Source organism: Polyodon spathula, chromosome 13, assembly GCF_017654505.1.
Source record: "Polyodon spathula isolate WHYD16114869_AA chromosome 13, ASM1765450v1, whole genome shotgun sequence".
Taxonomy (NCBI): domain Eukaryota; kingdom Metazoa; phylum Chordata; class Actinopteri; order Acipenseriformes; family Polyodontidae; genus Polyodon; species Polyodon spathula.
In genome coordinates this window covers 33,678,992-33,697,655 of record NC_054546.1, presented here as the reverse complement: position 1 = coordinate 33,697,655, position 18,664 = coordinate 33,678,992, and the positions used below count along the sequence as shown (strand labels likewise).

The 18,664-nt window shown below is 40.4% G+C and overlaps 2 protein-coding genes across 3 annotated transcripts; one reads left to right on the top strand and one right to left on the bottom strand.

Moving 5' to 3' along the window:
* The first annotated feature begins 516 nt into the window (after positions 1-516).
* Positions 517-6,722, top strand: LOC121325602 (testis, prostate and placenta-expressed protein-like). Of its 2 annotated transcripts, none has more exons than XM_041268406.1 (8): positions 517-612; positions 1,725-1,940; positions 2,194-2,255; positions 2,703-2,838; positions 3,946-4,007; positions 4,522-4,586; positions 4,707-4,742; positions 6,303-6,722. In XM_041268406.1, exons 2-8 carry the CDS (start codon positions 1,769-1,771, stop codon positions 6,331-6,333), a joined length of 564 nt encoding a protein of 187 aa, XP_041124340.1. In that variant the 5' UTR covers positions 517-612; positions 1,725-1,768; the 3' UTR covers positions 6,334-6,722. The 2 variants fall into 2 exon arrangements, with proteins under 2 accessions (XP_041124340.1, XP_041124339.1); XM_041268405.1 differs by lacking the exon at positions 6,303-6,722 and adding an exon at positions 4,939-5,146.
* Positions 6,723-11,031: 4,309 nt separating this feature from the next.
* Positions 11,032-15,974, bottom strand: LOC121325601 (zinc finger protein 319-like). Its single transcript, XM_041268404.1, has 2 exons — positions 15,614-15,974; positions 11,032-13,642 (listed from the first exon to the last, which is right to left on the bottom strand). Exon 2 carries the CDS (start codon positions 13,196-13,198, stop codon positions 11,390-11,392), a length of 1,809 nt encoding a protein of 602 aa, XP_041124338.1. The 5' UTR covers positions 13,199-13,642; positions 15,614-15,974; the 3' UTR covers positions 11,032-11,389.
* Positions 15,975-18,664: the final 2,690 nt, after the last annotated feature.

Here is an 18,664-nt window from a genome sequence, read left to right as displayed (position 1 = left end):
AAGGGATGGTAGAAATAGTATGGACACATTACTCAGTAAGAACCCCCCCCCAGCCTTAAGTCTGCAATCTAATTACTGTCTGTAATCTTGTGTTCTGTCAGTTTTAGCCAATCAAGAGGAATGACCGTTTATAACTTTGCAGTAACTTATATTTTCTTTTTGGTAAAGACTTGCGCTTTTAGACAATAAGTGTGTCTAAAATACCAACTGAACATTAAACCCCAAGCTGTAATATTTGAGTGTCTTAGTAACCTTGAAAGTAAATACCATAAGCAGACCAGGTGATTGATTAAGTGGTCAATTTACACCATACTCTCCAGTTCATTGGTAATAGGTTAAGGCTCCAGTGCAAAGGTACTGTATCTACTTTGGTAAAAGTCAAGACCTGGTATATAAATGGCCCCTGATCACTAGGTAACAGACAGGACACTGGACTTGCTGCTTAGCAACCTTTGGTCTTCTGGCTGATTCACTTGACAACGGATTTGATATTTAGTTACCTGTTGCTAGGGGACACAAAGATTCAGTGACCAAGGGTCATTACTAAGGCAAATTTGCACTTCAGAGAATCAAGTTTGGATTGTAACTGGTTGAGTCAGGAATCAGAGACAGGTAGGTTTTGTGGGTTACTTTCGTTACTGGGTATAAGTGGAGAAATGTGGGTTTAATTTTCCATTTCCGATGTGGCCAGAAGGGGCTCTTTACGATGCAAGGTGACAGTTCTGGAGTTCTGAGTTTGGCATGTCTGAATAGTTGAAAGCAGTGGACAGTTAAGTGTGTTGTAATGCTTAGGTGATAGCGGTGCAGAGTAATAGCCATGAGAGTGTAATGTTGTTATTATCTGATAATGGTGAATAAAGTGTTTTAATGCTCATTATCAGAGCGCAGGTTGACAGCTGATGAGTGAAGAATAGTGTTTTAGTCATGGCATTAGAAAACTGCACCTCTTTTTAAAAAAGAAACTCAGTAAACATCCCCATAGACATAGCTCACATGGTGTGGTCTGAAGGAGACCCTGGCGTCCTGTTGGCAGGCCTCCTTTGTGTTGTTCAAAGTGAATCTCAAACTATTATTTCTGGCAAATAGGGAAATTGCCTTATTTCTTTTACAAAATATCTCTAGACCAAACAAACACTCTGAGATATTGGCTTTTGGTTTTGCAGACAGTTTTGCAAGCGAGCATCCTTTCATTCAAGTTTAATTATCAGATTGTTTGGATGACATGTTTATTTTAGGCTTCTTTGGTCATTCTGCACTGCAGATATCTTCCACTGTTTATGCATTCCAGTCAGTCACTAACTCAGGCACATTCTGCCAATGCTTTAATATAGTTTATGTTCTGAGTTTAATTGTGTAATTGCTTCATAAAACTGTGCCACTAGGATGCTTTGTTTTAGCCCATGAAAACAGTAATATAGAATTACTCACTGTTGCGAGTTTTTTTGGATGCTTGTGGTCTACCACTGACAGTGAACAATATTAAATATGAGCCAAGCCAACTAAATTCTTTGCTGGTTGGTTTATGCTCCCAGTCCTCTTACCTCCTCACCCTATAGAGCCAGTCCACGCATTAGCCGCGGAATTGATCCAGTGATTGAAAAACAATAATGTCTTGTTTTGTGACACAACTTAGAAAACAGGAAGGAACAGACCTTCCCTGAACACAGCTCCAAGATATTCTTGCCAGTTTGTCAGTCTTGCTGCTTGCTCTGCTCTGGTTTAAGGGGCGTGATTACACCAGGGGCTGGCTACTTCTCAGAGGATTAGCATGTGGGGTCACTCAGTCTGCCGCTCCAACTCACCCCCCTGGACGATGCTATCTGGGGTCAAAGACACCCTGTACCACCCCCACCTGCCCACCCTGCGCTGCATGGACATGGACACTATGGCTCAACGGCTCCCAGACGAGCACAGCCGCACCACCACCCCCTGCAGCCGAGGTAAAGGTACTGCACAGGCAAATAAAGGAAAGATTTTTATTCAACATTTATTTTTTAGGGGCTTAGAAAATACTGTAAAAAATGACTCAGCTATTAGAGTATGTAATTGAGTGGAATTCTTCACCATGAAGTCTGTTACTCTACAGCACAAGGGTCAGTCATTGACTCTCTCTCTCTCTCTCTCTCTCTCTCTCTCTCTCTCTCTCTCTCTCTCTCTCTCTCTCTCTCTCTCTCTCTCTCTCTCTCTCCACAGAGGACTTCAGGAATTGGTCCAGCTCTTGTCACAACCTTCCCAAGAGACACTTCATTGTCACTGTGAGTCAGATACAAAAACAATGTAGATAGCAGTACAGCGTACATATAGACATTGATGAGAGGTCGTACACACACACACATACTGCAGATACTGGATGGGGGAGAATGGTATAACCGGCCATGTTTTTTATTTGTTCATTGAGTTTGTAGAGAATTCAAATGATCAAGCGCAAAGACAATGCTGCAGAATAGTATATCATGCTTATAGTGTGGATTGATGGACTCCCATTGCATAACAGTTTGAGCCATTCCAGATCTTACAACCCAAGCCTTATAGTTCTACCTAAACCACCTCATCATAGTTACAGGTAAGCTCGTAGTAAAACATGGAGTGGCTCAAATACTATCTAATGGAAATCTATCTATACCGGCTTATAAATTAGCTTCTCACTTTGATATTCATGTTATTAACCTTTTGGTTAATAATATCATTGTCTTTGTGTTCAGGACACTTTCCGTAACAAGTATCTGAGGTCAACATACCCCTCTGCTGCAGAACAGCGCCTCCTTCTGGACAGTGCAGTGGCCTGGTCAGCTAGCCAGCCCTCCCCAGGGCTTACATTGCCCCTGGTCGATAAGGCAGGTAAACAAGCAGCAGTGTTTTTTTTTTTTTTTTTTTTTTACAACCCGCCTTCACATAATAACTGGCATTAGGGGCCAGGTTTAAAACAATAGAAACTGTTACAAAATGTGTATTGTTTATTTTCTGGTTTCAAAAAACTGGTTGCTTTTGTTTATTTGTTTTAAAGCACTGCGATACATACTGTACAAAGTAGCAACGCCTTTTCTGGGGTTTGCTTGATCTGCTATACATTCTATACATTAGAAACAACACAAAAGTGAAAGGGTGAGTGGAACTGGTACATTTCTGTGCAATGTTTAAGTGTTACTCAAGCTGTAAATACATGCTGGTTAAAAACTATTCAAGTTTTATTTGAATTCACTTTAAATAAGAGTCTCTGTCTCCATCTGCCTGTGAAAGGGAGAAGCAGTCACCACAGATTGTGAAACCAGCTGTCAATGTTTTCCGTAACTCATCAAGGGCAATGACTGAATGATTTTGAAGGTCACATTTTTTAAAATGTATGGGTTTTTTTTTTGTTATTTTTTTTAAGTTGTAATAGTTTGGTGAGCATAAAGGAGTTTAAAATGTATATTTTTGTTGATTAACTTGAAAACTGAAATCTTTATATTTTATTTGATTTAATTTTGACGGGTAGCTATATAAACATAAGATAGTTTAAGGAAATATTTGAACAGGAGATATTCCAGGAGGAAAGAGGGATTTGTTTATGCAGAGAGGTGTTGTAGACGTGTTTAGTTTCTATGGAGATAATCCTGGAAGCACAGATGTTCCCAACGCCTTAGTCAGTGGACCAATCAATAACCTGAGCTACAGACAGGGTGCCTTGTATAAATAACTGAATACATTATAAAATAATTAAATGTATTCCTTGAGCAGCTTTAAAAGGAGCCTAAAGAGTACTAAAGATAAATAACCCTTCAGCTTTTCAGTTCCTGCTCTAGTGCTGATGACTTTGTTCTCTTAATGTTCATAGTGCCAGAATATTGTGTTAGAAAAGATCTGAATACAGTTTCACATTAGCATGTCCTCAATCAGGTATAAAAACACAGGGACCAATGCTACGAAATGAAGTGGTCATTACTGATGCTGTCTTTTTCTTTACAGAACCTCATTTCAGTGGATATTCTTTGCGGTACTTGAAACCTAAACCCCCTCAGTCGTGGAAGGTGTGTGATTAAGCAAGTTATTTTAAAGACTGAAAAACAGGCTCAAAATTTACATTGGTTGCAACAGTGTCTTGCAAGTCATACAGAGAGTGTTCTTTTGTCACTTTCCTTAGAATCACAGTGCACGACTTCATGTTTTGTAAACCAATAATAGTACATCAAAAAGCTAATTTCACGTTTCAATTTCCTAACAGTAGTGGAACTACTTTACTGTATCTAAAGCTATTTCTACAGCAGCTGTTTACAGAGCAGCTTGGCTCCTTTGTTGTTTAGTGAATGTTGTGAAACTGGGCCCTATTCATTATGTTTTTAACTCCCTCTTTAAAAAACAAACCAACAGCAGTCTAGATTGTGAATATCAACATGTATGCAAAAATTGTACATTAATGCATTACTCTCCAGTAAAAGCTTTGTGAGCAAGGTCAATATCATTAAGAGGTGTTTGAACTTTGAGGCGCAGTTCTGCATCCCCCTGAAGGCCATCTGCAAGTAACCACAATTACTCTTGTTTCAGTTTTGCCTCACTCACAACCCCAGCTTGGATCAATATGGGTTGAAACCTATGGCCTTCGACACTTTGTAAGTCAAACAAACATTTGACTGGCACTGGACAAGTCTCCCTTTCTTATTGCTACCCAATTGCTGTACAAAACAGCATGAATTGCATATAAAAAATATATATTTTATTTTTGTTTACAGAAATAGACATAGAAGAACATTATGTCCTCCTCACAGGTAAGCAACACCCCTCCGAATGATAAGGGTCTAAGAGCTGCAATAGGAGGCTCATATAGGAGGCTCCAAGCCTTCAGGAAATATTTACAGTTTACTGAGCTTTAGAAAATGTTTCTTTGCTTAGCCTTTCTGCATGTATGCTGTACCATGTTTATATGAATGAATGGGTATATCTCCCCTCTGTATTCCCCTGCAGAACCCTCATAAACAATACATTCCTACTCCGGCTATCCTGGACTGAAAACAATTCAATCAAAATACATTTTATTTACTATCGGCTTTGTCACTGTCCGGGGCCTTTGATTTATGCTTCTAACCAAAAACTACCCCGTCCTGCATGACCAATAAACAACCATTTCATGTTCATTTTATATATATATATAGCTCTGGAATAAATTAAGAGACCGCTGCAAAATTATCAGTTTCTCTGGTTTTACTATTTATAGGTATGTGTTTGGGTAAAATGAACACTTTTGTTTTATTCTATAAACTATGACAACATTTCTCCCAAATTCCAAATAAAAATATTGTCATTTAGAGCATTTATTTGCAGAAAATGACAACTAGTCAAAATAACAAAAAAGATGCAATGTTGTCAGACCTCGAATAATGCAAAGAAAATAAGTTCAGATTCATTTTTAAACAACACAATACTAATGCTTTAACTTAAGAAGAGTTCAGAAATCAATATTTGGTGGAATAACCCTGATTTTCAAGCACAGCTTTCATGCATCTTGGCATGCTCTCCACCAGTCTTTCATATTGATGTTGGGTGACTTTATGCCACTCCTGGCGCAAAAATTCAAGCAGCTCGGCTTTGTTTGATGGCTTGTGATCATCCTTCTTCCTCTTGATCACATTCCAAAGGTTTTCAATGGGGTTCAGGTCTGGAGATTGGGCTGGCCATGACAGGGTCTTGATCTGGTGGTCCTCTATCCACACCTTGAGTGACCTGGCTGTGTGGCATGGAGCATTATCCTGTTGGAAAAACCAATCCTCAGAGTTGGGGAACATTGTCAGAGCAGAAGGAAGCAAGTTTTCTTCCAGGACAACCTTGTACTTGGTATACAGTATAATCGTAAATCTCGAAAAACTACTCACTTCTAAATCTTTTGTAGTCATTTTTGTATTACTTTAGTATAAATACATATTAATTTGGATTCATATGTTGTTTTTTTCTGACTATTTTTGGAAATAGTGATATTTTGAAATATCACTGTCCTGGTCACAAAAGCAAAGTTTGTGGGGAATAATAGCCATTTTCTATACTTTTGAGGCATAAGAAATTAGGAAATAACACTTACTACCCAGGAACAAAAAAAAAAAAAAAAAAAAAAACTTTGTTACACTATGTTATTTGACACTTCCTTGTGCTTTTTGGAAACTTTGAATTTCCATAAATGTGTGAACTGCCTTGAGCCCAGAGCCAAACTAATACAATTCTAGGTATATCTTACTGTGTGGAGCTGTAATGTGGCTCTGGGTGTGTGTTTTGTTTGCTGTGGTTCCAGTTTTATTTTACATCATTCCTGTTTTAAACAAGGTTTCCTCTCATTGTAGTCGAATATCTGTAGCAAGACCTTGGTACTGACTCAGAGGAAGGGGACCGCGGTCACATGACTCAGCAATGCCTGCTACAGTTTGGAGCACTAGAGTCAGAGATTGAAGGCAGCACATGGATTCCAGCAGTCATACTTCCAGTCTCTGCTGTTATAGCAACCCTGAAATACACTGAATCTGATGCTTCAATAAGAGTGCACCGTTTTGTTAAGTGTGGATTATGAAAAAAGTGTGACATTTGTTTTTTTTTAACCATTTAGCCAAGGTTAGCCAATTTTATCATGTGTGTGCTCAATTTATAAGCTGCCTTCTCCACATGCTGGGGTAAAGAAATATATACTGAGCATTTAAAATGACTGTAGCTAACACAATAATTCTATAAATCTTATCCATTTTGTACTTCCATTAGCTGCATAGGTCTCAAATGTGCAGTTTTTAAAGGAACTAACACTATAGCAAACATGTATTTTCATTTTAAAACAGACATCTGGTACTACTCGAAATTTCCATTTCCTTTCCTTGCCTTCCATGAACTCTGTTATTGCTTTACTTACCCGGTTAACCCAGCAATCTTCTGGGTCAAAGCCTGCTACTGGCTGAAGGCATGTCAGTCAATAGGAAAGTCAGCTGATAGGTTAATAGGAAAGAAGCCAGTAAAGGAGTGGGGATAATTCCACCCTTCAGGTGAAATCCAGGGGTGCCATTTCAGATTTCAGTAAGCAGGGGTCCAGGGGCCCAGGGGCCCTGGAAGCTCTAACAAATCTTAAAAATGTGTTTATTACGGGAGCATTTTCTGTGACTTTTTTGGACAAACAGGCAACTTCTAAAGTTAAGCAATGTGCACCTATGGCGGCCACTTTGAAAAGTGCTTTGAAACCAACTTTAAAGTTACAAGTGTAAAAAATGGGAGGTATGTTATTTAAACAGTTGTAGCATCATTAGGGGACGTATAACGCTGTGTTTTTCAGAACCCCACTACTCACTGTTAAGATGGGCATTGAGATTTGAACCCTTTTTTTTCAATTTACAGTGCATGCCATCAAGATACATTGCGCCTGAGGCAAAGCTAAAGGAATTAAAACCAATCCTACTGTGTCTTTTGTTCTCAAGGGAGCAGATTTCTGTATGCATTTTCTGAAGCAATCCAACAGGAGGCTATTCCCAAAGGAAGATGTTTCAGATCTTCCATCTGTCTGCAACGTTTATGAAGCAATTCACTGGAAACCTTTCTTTTTCTTTTGCAGTGAAATTCTATAATCGTCATGTTTTGATCAATCAGTTATATAAGAAATTGTTCTTTCTCGATCTAGTAAATTATTGCACCCAGTTGTGAAAAAAATATGAAAACCTTAGTATCTATGTTCCTTTGTTGTGTTTGTCAAAAGAAACATGCATTACGTCGCTCTGGTAGTAATTACAGTTGTGGGTTGAAGCATCAGTCTGGAATATTACATTCTACATTTCTGTAAATTAAAATCATTTGAGCATGGATGCAGTGATGACGTTGTCAAAGCACCCACAACAATATAAAGATCACTGCTACAGCAAAGAGGACAGTGTTGATCAGCTTACCAAAGTCTCTGTATTTAAACAATGAAATATCAGAGAAGTACTTATGAAAAAGTTTATTTTGTTAGTGCCGAGTATTAAACGGATCACACAGATACTTATAGCTTGAATGTACATCCATTGCAACACATTAATCTGCATTCTACCACCTCTTTCACAAAACTACATCTTAAAACAACTAAAATAAAAACAGAAGGAAAAATAAGCATGTTCTTGTTGGGTTAATAAACACATTTACAATGTACAGGGCATCTGAGACTAACAATGTGAGCATGCTCCAAGAATAAAATTAAAGTCTGGGGGAGTAGAGGGTTACATGTCACTGCAACACTAATAAACTCAGGTCAAAGTTCAAAGGGTAAATGTATTTCAAATGCCCCTCACACAGTCCTCCATTTCCATTCTTAAACGTAAACCATTAATGTTCCATTATTTCAGATTTTAAATAAAAATACAACAGTAAAACAAAAACTTACATACATATAGACATTTATATATTAATTTGTATCTATCTACTTTCTTTTAAATGGCTAGAAAAGTTAAGTGAAGTAGTTTTGCCTTTAGAGTTATTGACATTTTCACAAGCCTCTGGTTTGGTTTAACATGAACACACATCGCGGTGGTGGGTCTTACTTTCATTACGTTTTCAGGTACAGCTCTTCTGGAAGGTCTGGGGGAGGTGCAGTTAAAGATGGCTCCATCCATTACCACTGATGTGTTAATCAAGCTTCTTGGACAGAGGCAACACACTAGACCAAATGGTCCAGTACAGGTTAGGTATGACGGAGTAGCAATGGAAATGTTGTTCAGCTACTCTTCATTCAGACCATCCAGCTCTCTGCTATTCCCCGAGGGCCACCAGCAAAAACATGCCTTACTTACAGAGTACCAGAGCAGGAGGAAACATCTGGTTCAGTGGCTGCTGAGTAACTGGCATCTGCCCAAGCACTCTCTCAAGCATGTCTTTGTAGATTTGCAGCATGGCAACTGAGGGACTGATATCCTTTATGTGCCTGATTTTGCATTCAAACCCACTAAAGTCTAGGCCAAGGGTGTTGAATCTAAGCCCTGGAAGGCCATTCCACTCCAGATTTAACAGGTACAATTATGTAATTAACTACTTCAGGGTCTGGATGGAGGTTTAATTAACAATTCAGAACAGGGTTAGAACAAAGACCAGCAGTGGAAGGGCCACCCCTGGCTAGGCAGTGTTCTACCCAGTAAGCTACTACAGTCTATGGCCATTTACAAAGGCTTACCATTATAACCAGACAGCTAGCGGAACACTCAGCAGCCTAGTACTATTACATGGTCAGTGATCTCCTGTTAAATTAAATGGAATTGTTTTCCATTGATAGTTCCATTGAATTAGGTACTGTATTGGTTGGTACTGGAATGCTAGATTAATATGCAATTCCTATTTTGACAGTAATACTTTTATTAACTTTACATAGCATTTAAAAGTTTCCTCCTGTTACACCTTTCAAAACACTAATACTTCAGACAAAATAAAACTACAGACAAGTTGACAGATGCAGCTTATAAACACGCATAATGCAATTCCTACTACATAATTCAAACATATTAACATACATAATATTTATGTACATAATACAAGGGGACCTTACAAAAGGTTTGGGGATTTGTGGGAAAGATGTAAGGATCTGTTAGTGTGTGTGTGTGCATATATATTATATATAACCAGGGAGAGGGCGTTAGTTGGACTTTTAGTGGAATAGCTTCCTCATTAAACTACTTTTTTCGGGTCTCTTTGGAATTTGAAAGAGACTGGTTTTGGTACCTATTATACTATTTATCCTATAGAGAACAGGTGCACCATTACCTAATCCAATACTTTCTATAGGCAGCTTAAAATTCTTCCCTATTTTCACCATCTCAGGGAGAATGGAAGAGAAGCTACAATGAAACACACTTATTGAGTTTCATGATCACAACCCCACCCTTCAGTTTCTCCTTCCTGTAAGCCTTTATTTGCTGGCCTTTAATCCCACACTGATCTTGTCTAACATCCTGTCCCCAGGGCAAGGGCATGTGAAAAGCATCTTTGCAGAAAGCAAAACCCCTTCTGGCTATAAGTTCACCAGAAATAAGACAACAGAAATATAAAAACACTGCAAGGGGGTAAACGTCTGGCATTATATAATGCAGCACCTGCTCCTAATCCTATGTGCTACCAAATTCTCTTGGTACGGGTTTGAGGATTTAGGGTCCAGTAGAAGTAACAAACTTGCTGTTTTAAGAACTTTGTCTGATTTTGTGTCCCAAAAATAGATATTAAAGCAGAGAATGCCATTACAAATTGCCCCCCTCTCCCTTCTGGACAAGACAGATGCCCATGTCAAGTCTGATGCATACTACACAGAACTAGAAGTCAATTATTGGACTAAAGACATCATGGCATTGCTGCCAATAGCCTACAGGATAAATCCAATTTATTAGTTTTTCTTTTATAGAAACGTTTATAGACTCCATGCTGTATTGTGATGCTGTTGTCATAACCTGAGACTACCTGGTATTGAATTTGTAGGGTCTCTCGACTCTGCTAGCAGACTAAACTTCACGCAGCTATTGACAAAAACAAGTGGCTGAATGAGAACAGGTTCCAAGAAACTCACATAATTCTGTGTAGCAACTGTTGTTGCTGGCCCAGCAGCTGTCTACAGTTTGTAGACAAACACAATAGAACCTCCCAATTAACTACTTCAAAATCTTAGAGCATCAGCAACAGAAGAGAGATGGAACAGAGCCCTTCCTTGTGCTGCCTGGAGAGTCAAGGGATTTGCAAGAACCCCCTTAAGGACAGAACAGCACACAATTTTCTTCTTGATCCTTTTAACAGGAAGAGACAAAGAAAAGTCTTTGGGATGAAGGGGGAGTTAGTCATTTTCAGAAAAATACAAAAACTTTTCATTACAGTTGAAATTAGACCCCAAAAAAGGGTTGTCTAGGCCTGTGTTTCCCCATTAGAAAACGGACAATCCCTCATTGCAGTTTATATATATATATATAATATATATATAACTGCAATGAGGGATTGTATATATATAATTGTATATTTGTATATTATAATTAATTAAAAATTATTATTTTTTTTTAATCTGAATAAAAAAAGTTGCGGGGGAGGAGAGTGGCCATACAAATCTTGTTCATCAAGCAGTATTATCCCATTGAATAAAATGAATCCCCGTACCCAAATAAAGCTGTCTCAGAAGTAGGGATAGTGGCTGGTTGCCCCCCTTATTCCCCCCAGTAAAACAATACTTTTTCCCAGTTATAACCCAGTCTGGGGTCAAGAAGGAAGGAGAGTTGAGCTAGCTGGTGGAAAACAATATAAAAAAATAGGTCTTTAAAGAAGGGAGGTACCCCCACTGACCAAACACACATACATATGCTGCAAAAAAGTGTGACCAGTCTCTCTGACAGTCAATGTCCCAGACTGTAAGGGGTGGTAGTGGGGAGGTCTGAGTATGGGTTAGTGGTGTATCTGCGCTCGCCAGTTACTGTATGCAGGGTGGGACAGGGTAACCGCCTCCCTCGGCAGTGTGCTGGACACTATGCTCTTGCAGTGCCCCAAGATCTCCGAAGCGCTCGCCGCACCAGACACACTTAAACTGGGCCTCCCGCGCGTGCACACTCTGGTGCTTGGCCAGGTGCTCCCGCTGCTTGAACCCTTTGTCACAGCTGGGGCACTTGAATGGCTTCTCCCCGGTGTGGACACGTCGGTGCCTCTGCAGATCAGAGGAGTACTTGAATCGCTTCTCGCAGTCCGGACACTTGAGTGGTTTTTCACGTGCCGGATCACAGCGGTGCTGCACAAACTCAGAGGAGGACAAGAACCGTCGGTCACAGAGGGTGCACTTGAGTGGCTTCTCAGCACAGTGCGAGTTCTGGTGCCGCTGAAGGGTGGAGGACTTCTTGTAAGCCTTGCCGCAAATATCGCATTTGTACGGCCTGTCCACAGCAGCAATGGCTGAGGCTGCACCACCACACTTGTGCCGCAGCAAGTCCCCGGACTGACTAAAGCCTTTCTGGCAGGATGCACACTTGAAGAGGCTCTCAATGCCATGCACATGCTGGTGGTAGAGCAAGTGAGAGGGCTGCAGGAAGCCCTTGTCACATAGGTTGCACTTGAAAGGGCGGTCATGGGTCTTGTGGGTGCGCCGGTGCCGCACCAGAGCGTACTGTTGCTTGAAGCTCATCTGACACTCTTCACACTGAAAGGGACGTTCCTCAGAGTGGGTGCGCTCGTGCTGCCGCAGGTCTGAGGGGCGCTTGAACCCCTTGCCGCAGGTGGCGCAACGGAAGGGCCTCTCTCCCGCTGGGGTGCACTGGTGGTGCAGGAGCTCAGAGGACTCCTTGAAGTGCATCTCACACAGGTTGCACTTGAAGAGGTGCTCTCCGGAATGGGCGTACATGTGACGCACAAGGTGGGATCGGTGCTTGAAGCTCTTCTCGCAGGCCGCGCACTTGTAGGGTCGCTCAGCACTGTGGGTGCGCTGATGGTGCGCCAGATGCGAAGACTGGCTGAAACTCTTATCGCAGGCATCACACTTGTATGGCTTCTCTCCTGTATGCACTCGCTCGTGCCGTGACAGCTCCGACAGGTGCCGGAAACCCTTCTGGCAGATTGAGCATTTGTATGGTCGGTCAGGGGAGGAGGCCTCAAATTCTGTCGGGGCTGAGGCACCCACTACTACACCTCCTGCGCTGGCAGTTCCTCCTACTACTGCCCCTGACCTATCAGGGACCTCGACAGAGGGCTGCTGAGGATTGCCAGCTGAAGATGTTGGGGTGGTGTTACCAGCCCCTGCTGAGTTTGGCCTATAGGTCTTCTCACAGATGGAGCATTTCATGGGGTTAGTGCTGCTGTGAGCATTGTGGTGCTGGGCCAGGGAGGTGAGGAGAGAGAAGCCCATCTTGCACACCCCACAGACAAAGGGTTTCTGCTCTACCTGGACACACTGGTGTTCCAGAAGGTCGGTAGCCTGGTGGAAGATTTTGAGGCACTGAGTGCACTGGAAGGAACGGTCCTGGCCCACCATACACTGGTGCTCATGAGGGTTGGCCAGATGAGAGATGTCATGGCCACAAGCCCCGCACTTATGCCCACCTTCCCCAACCTGAAGGGCGGACTGCTGTGCCTGGGCAGCATGTTGCTGCTGCTGCTGTTGCTGCTGTTGTAGGGTGGGGTCTGGCTGCAGGACGATCCCGTAGACTGCACACCCCAGTGCACTCTCTGCACCGGGTGGGATGGTGTGCACCACGGGGGGAGGGGCCACAGCATGCTGTTGCCACGCCTCCGTCATCCTGACACGTGAGTAGGGATTCAGGGTTCAAGATGGGGGGGGGGGGGGGGGGGGACGACGACTTTATATCATTGGGTGTCAAACACAGCTGATGGAAGGGGTCTGGGTGGAGAAATCCTTCCCAGAGGAGAGATCAGTTTCTTCTGAGTAGAGTCCTTTTTAGTGAAGATAGGTGGCCCACAGGAACAAACAAAAGGGAGTTAAAATCCAATAATGTGCTTAACTTTGTTCGTAGGGATAAGCAACCAGCTTTACAAGTACACCCAAATTCTGCGAAGGGCATCAGTTAAAAGGTATTTTTTTTTATTTCTTCATTCAAAAGATCAAACACCTTAAACTAGGCTGATGTTCTGGCATCTAGAAGTCTAAGCATCTTTGAAAATGTCACGTTTCCCTTTGTGTTTTCTTATGAAGAATTCATGTGAACTCTGAGTTAGACATTATCTGTGGAAATAAGTAAAAAAAAAAAAAAAATTATTGTCAAACTATTTAGTGGGAAGCCAGTTAACTAAAATTGTAATATTTAAACCACTTTAAAATAATCATTTCGGTGTCATTAATTTCCCAGGTTGCAATTCAAAATCAAAGCCATCAGGAATAGGAGAAGGTTAATCACTATGACCTATGTGAAGGTAAAAATATGAGGTGGACAGCTGCCTTTCATTTTCTGATTTTCCCCAGTAGCTAAAGAATGTCCTATTCCATATTCATAACAATTGGTTAAGTGCTTCTCTACATGTGATGCCTGGACAGAGACAGACAAACAGGGTCCTCTTTACTCCAGTTTCTGGCACACCTGTGCTAAGAATGTCAAGGCAATTGGACTTATGGTTCTCTAGATATATGTAAAAACATAAGTGTGTTATAGATGGTTTTTATACTCAATGTCTAAAATACATGTCCTCTATATTAATAAAAAAGAGAGTGTGGAATACAGAGAGACAACTGGGTCTACAGCCCAATACATATCCTGAAATGATATATATTTTATATTGTGTGCTTAAAGAGGACCTTAACTAGTATCATCACAATTGGAGAAGTGGTTCTCTCGATAAAAGTAAAACTCGAAAGCGAGATGCAGCATCCAGCTTCAGAAATGTTCAACCCAAACTTATTGTCCACTCTTTTGCATATTCTTCTGCATATTCCAGTAGGGTATGACGTTAGGGCCAATGGCAGTTGCGCATACATGAACCTGGGGAATGGTGACACTGTCTAGCAGTTACTCTGCCAATGGTAACAATGGCATTCCCTTCTCTGGTGCCAGTTTAGAAAGCAAAAACGACTGACTAATGCTCTGTGCCAAAGTGGGATTTAATGTAAACAACAGAAAATGACTTGGATAGAATACAATAATGTCTTGCATTTTCTACATCAAACAAACCTCTAATATTACAGCAATATGAACTATACTTTACTGCTAGGCAGTAATAGTAGTCCTGTTACGTTACTATTTCACTATCTACAGTACAAAAAAAAAGTTACAACATTTTAGAATGGCTTTCATAAAGCTACACATTACAAACAATCATGCTTCATCACTAGAAAATAAAAGAATATTTTCCACTGCTACCTACAATAATATTTATCAAATACCATCAATTCTATTTCACAAACCAGACCACAATTATTTCATTTTGTTAGACCTACAACAATATGGCTTTTTTCTCAAATCAGTTGTCAAAACGTGTAAATATAAGTGCCAATAAAACAATTTTGGGTTGGTAGTACAATATATAACGTAATACAATAAATCCATCTAGTTTTGTTTAATAATTAATATTTCGAAGATGTGGTAGCCCGTTTACTGATTCTATTTCATCTGGTGCAGAATAATCGCGTTCAGCGGACATCTGAATAGCAGCAGAAAGATATCGTGCAGATTGCTGGGTTACCCTTGGGGCTGAAGTCTCGTTCACTTCAGAAATCGAAGCCTACACACCGGGTTTCGGGATTTCAAGCAGATAACAGAAATGAAATGCCCGAATATAACACCATATTTATTTATTTATTTTTGAATCCCAGTTATAAAGCGAATTCAAATCCTTCATATTTTCACTAAGCCGGTACTTCGATGTAAAGGATTGTGTCGAATTTGAATTTTAATGAAGGGCAACTTCCTCTTTCTTTGCAATAACCGAAAGTTTTACCTCAATAACTGCGAACGCATTCCATCCTTTTAATGCTTTCTATTTTCTAACACGCGTTTATAGTTTCCTCCGATTTAAAAGCGCAATATAAACTGTTTAACAATCCACCCTCCCAGTGTTGTTGTTTCTTTTTTTTTGCATAAACAATCACAATGAAATCATATCAATGGCTAAACGTCATTATTGACGCCTATTACTAAAAAAAAAAGGATATTTGTATTTATTAATCTATTAATTGGGAGTTCAATCTGATGCTGATACGTACCTGTTTTCGAATTATTTTATTCTTCCAGTAAATGCGATGTTTTTTTTTTGCTTTCGGGATTAATGAGAGACCAGGCCTGTTCCTCTCTGCAGATCCGCAGACTCTCGTCAGTAGGCAACCCGTCGATGTAAATCCAGGCCGCTCTCTCTCCTTGCGCCCTGTCCCGCTCTGTAAAACGTCTTTCTGTTTAGCACAGACTGTTTAAATATATATATTTATATTTACTTTGTGTTTGAACCGCCCTGGTATCCCCGGAAGCCTGCGATTACTTTTCTTTCTCTCCCGGTTAAGCGGTCCCGTCTCCCAGAAAACGGCAGCAAAAACAGCCGCCAACCCGGGAAGCTGAATCTGCAATAATCCACATACACAACACACACCGGAAACCTGCATACAGCATGCACCCACAGGAGCTTCCCAACGGCGTACGAACCAGGGAACATGCATGGACGTATACTGCCCCAGGAGCCTGTATGCAGGCATGAAAAAAAGCAGCCCGAGGAGGTGACACTGAGTGACTGAAAAGAGGAACCTGGGCATGGACACAGATCCGTAGTAGAGTTGTGTTTTAGTCACTGGTTATGATTAATCTGTTAATGTGTTAGATAGAACCAGCACATGTAAGGTCTGTGTTTATGAGCACCTTATAATACACAAAAGGTGTCAGGGAGACATCACTGCCCTTCGGAGGCACTTGATGAAACAGCATGTTTGCATGGGGTTATCTGTAAGAGGTGGAATAGTTACCAATATAAGCACCTTGCAAAGACTACTGACTCTATATTAAATGCTGTTGTTGGAAATAAGGATCCTCCTGCTTTGTTTTTTGCCTGTTGTTACAAGCAAGGTGTGACCAATTAAGCTATCAGTAAAATCTGGACCAAGCTACTCTACATTGGGGACAAGCATCAATTGCCTGTCTAATGGAAAATACCCTACCTATCTAAAGCGTTCTGCGCACATGCGCTACAGCAGGAAAGCCAGTTCCTAGTAATCTGCCCCACTGTAATCATCACTGCCTGTGTCACTATGCCACTAGGGTCGTCATAGAGCAGTGCAAATAATCTATCATCATCATACAAGCAGTTCTGAGTGTGATGTGTCTGTTTTAATGCAGTTGGGGGCCTCGGAGAAAAAAACCCCAAAAACTTAAAACTAAAATTTTAATTAAACAGCATTTCAGAAAGATCATTTCACTTCTTATGTTTTATTACATGAGAATAGTTGTTATTTCATCTTGTTAATATTGGACTGCATCTGCCAGCATTCTCCAATCTCTAGCAGCCTCTAATTGTTCCAAGTGAATCTTAGTTCTAATAACCTTTTTCCTGTTGGTTGCTGTCCTGGAAGGAGGAATGTCGTTCTCTGGGTGCCAGCTATCGCTGATATTGGCAGTAAGCTATTGATCTTATTCATTACGCAATTCTACCAGGGCTAACACCAAGCATTGCAGCACCTGGTCATGCCAAGAAGCGACCCTGGCTCAGAGCCACCTGTGTAAGAATGTGCTTCAGGGTAGCCAGTGGAACACAAAGAACATGCAGTTTTCTCCCCTTTAAGACGTTTAAATTCATCACAAAATACATGATGTTAAAGTATGTAATTAAAAAACAAAAAAACAAAAAAAAAAATGTTAATATATGGTAGAAAAGTATAATCCTTATATTTTTCATATATAGAAATTGGCCCCTTTTTTTATATATTTTAAATACAAGGGATATATTTAAAATATATTTTAGTCTGTAATCCACATATTTATTTTATATGTTGAAAATATATGGTACATCCATATAAAATAAATAGAGGGACGGAGCATGTAGGTCATACTTTTGGAAGAGGTACTGCAAAGATCCCACTGGGAACATGAGGTGTCCCGTCAGGTGGCCACATTGCTCCCTCCCTGTGCCCCCCCCCCGCTCTTCAGGGGAAACAGTAAAAAATAAAAGTAAAAAAAAAAATAAGTAAATATACCCCAGCATAAGAAATGGCAGGTGTCCCGTTTTGGAATTGTGAAAAGATGGTCACCCTTGCTGTCTGTAAATTACCAGAAGGCGTATTGTATAGGTTGTGTATTATTATTGAAAGCAGAACTGGCCCTGTGTTAAGAGGGTTTCAGTATTACTAAAAGTTGAGGTTTTTTTTAGAAAGGAAGTCCTCTTTTTTTTCGGAGATATAACCGAGTCTGTATATTATGAATGTTATTAATGTGTTGTTTCTGAAAGTATTACTAATTTATTTAGTTTGATGCACCTCCAGCAGCAAGCATGTTAGAGAGAAAGCTGTCCCTACAGATAAACTAAACAGACTAATTTAACACGGCCAGTTTAGCCTTGATAAAAAATATAAACCGACAGAAACAGTCAGCCATCTTTTTGTATTTGCTTTCTACTGCATGAGTTTGAAGTATGTTTGTTTTTTCTTCAGCAGTGAAGAAGCCATAGGAATAGATTCTGGTGTACGCTGTAAAAAAAAAAAAAAAATACAAAACCGTTTTGTGTTTACATTAGAAATATTGCAATTCATAAAAAAAAAAAAAAAAAAGCAGATTTATACTTTTGAAAATGACAAAAGGGACTAAAATTACAAAAGAAAAAATTATAACAAAAACTAATTAACCAGGGCCTGTTAAATGATCAACAGTCCTGGTAGCACACTTCTCTGGTTTCTCCTCTAGGACCTTCCTGGAGCTGGATCTGAGAGCAGGAAGTGCTCAGGTGCTTGGGATGGTCCGAGCGATCAACAGGACCATGCAGGAGTTCAGCCTGAGCACATTTCACCAGGTCAGTGGGGTTCTATGAAAGAAATCCCATAACTGGCCTTATTCACAAAGCTTTAACTCTCTCAGGTATTTAAATAATCTTTTTTTCAAAGTTGTTTTTATGAAATATGCATGAATCCGTTGTAGACGGGTACTTTTATTGTATTTATAAAAAATAATTTTGATAAAACATTCCAGGCGGCATCTACCCAAGGAGGTTATTTTCAAGATGGAAGAGGTCCAAACTGACAGGCAAATTGCCAATGCGGTACCAATTTCTGAAGCAAAACATACAG

Bases quoted from the DNA above. Each gene is read 5' to 3' on its own strand.
- LOC121325602 (XM_041268405.1), top strand. From the start codon at position 1,769: ATGTGGGGTCACTCAGTCTGCCGCTCCAACTCACCCCCCTGGACGATG. The intron at 1,941-2,193 runs GTAAAGGTACTG...CTCTCTCCACAG, and splicing joins CACCACCCCCTGCAGCCGAG to AGGACTTCAGGAATTGGTCC. The intron at 2,256-2,702 runs GTGAGTCAGATA...CTTTGTGTTCAG, and splicing joins AGAGACACTTCATTGTCACT to GACACTTTCCGTAACAAGTA.
- LOC121325601 (XM_041268404.1), bottom strand. From the start codon at position 13,198: ATGACGGAGGCGTGGCAACAGCATGCTGTGGCCCCTCCCCCCGTGGTG.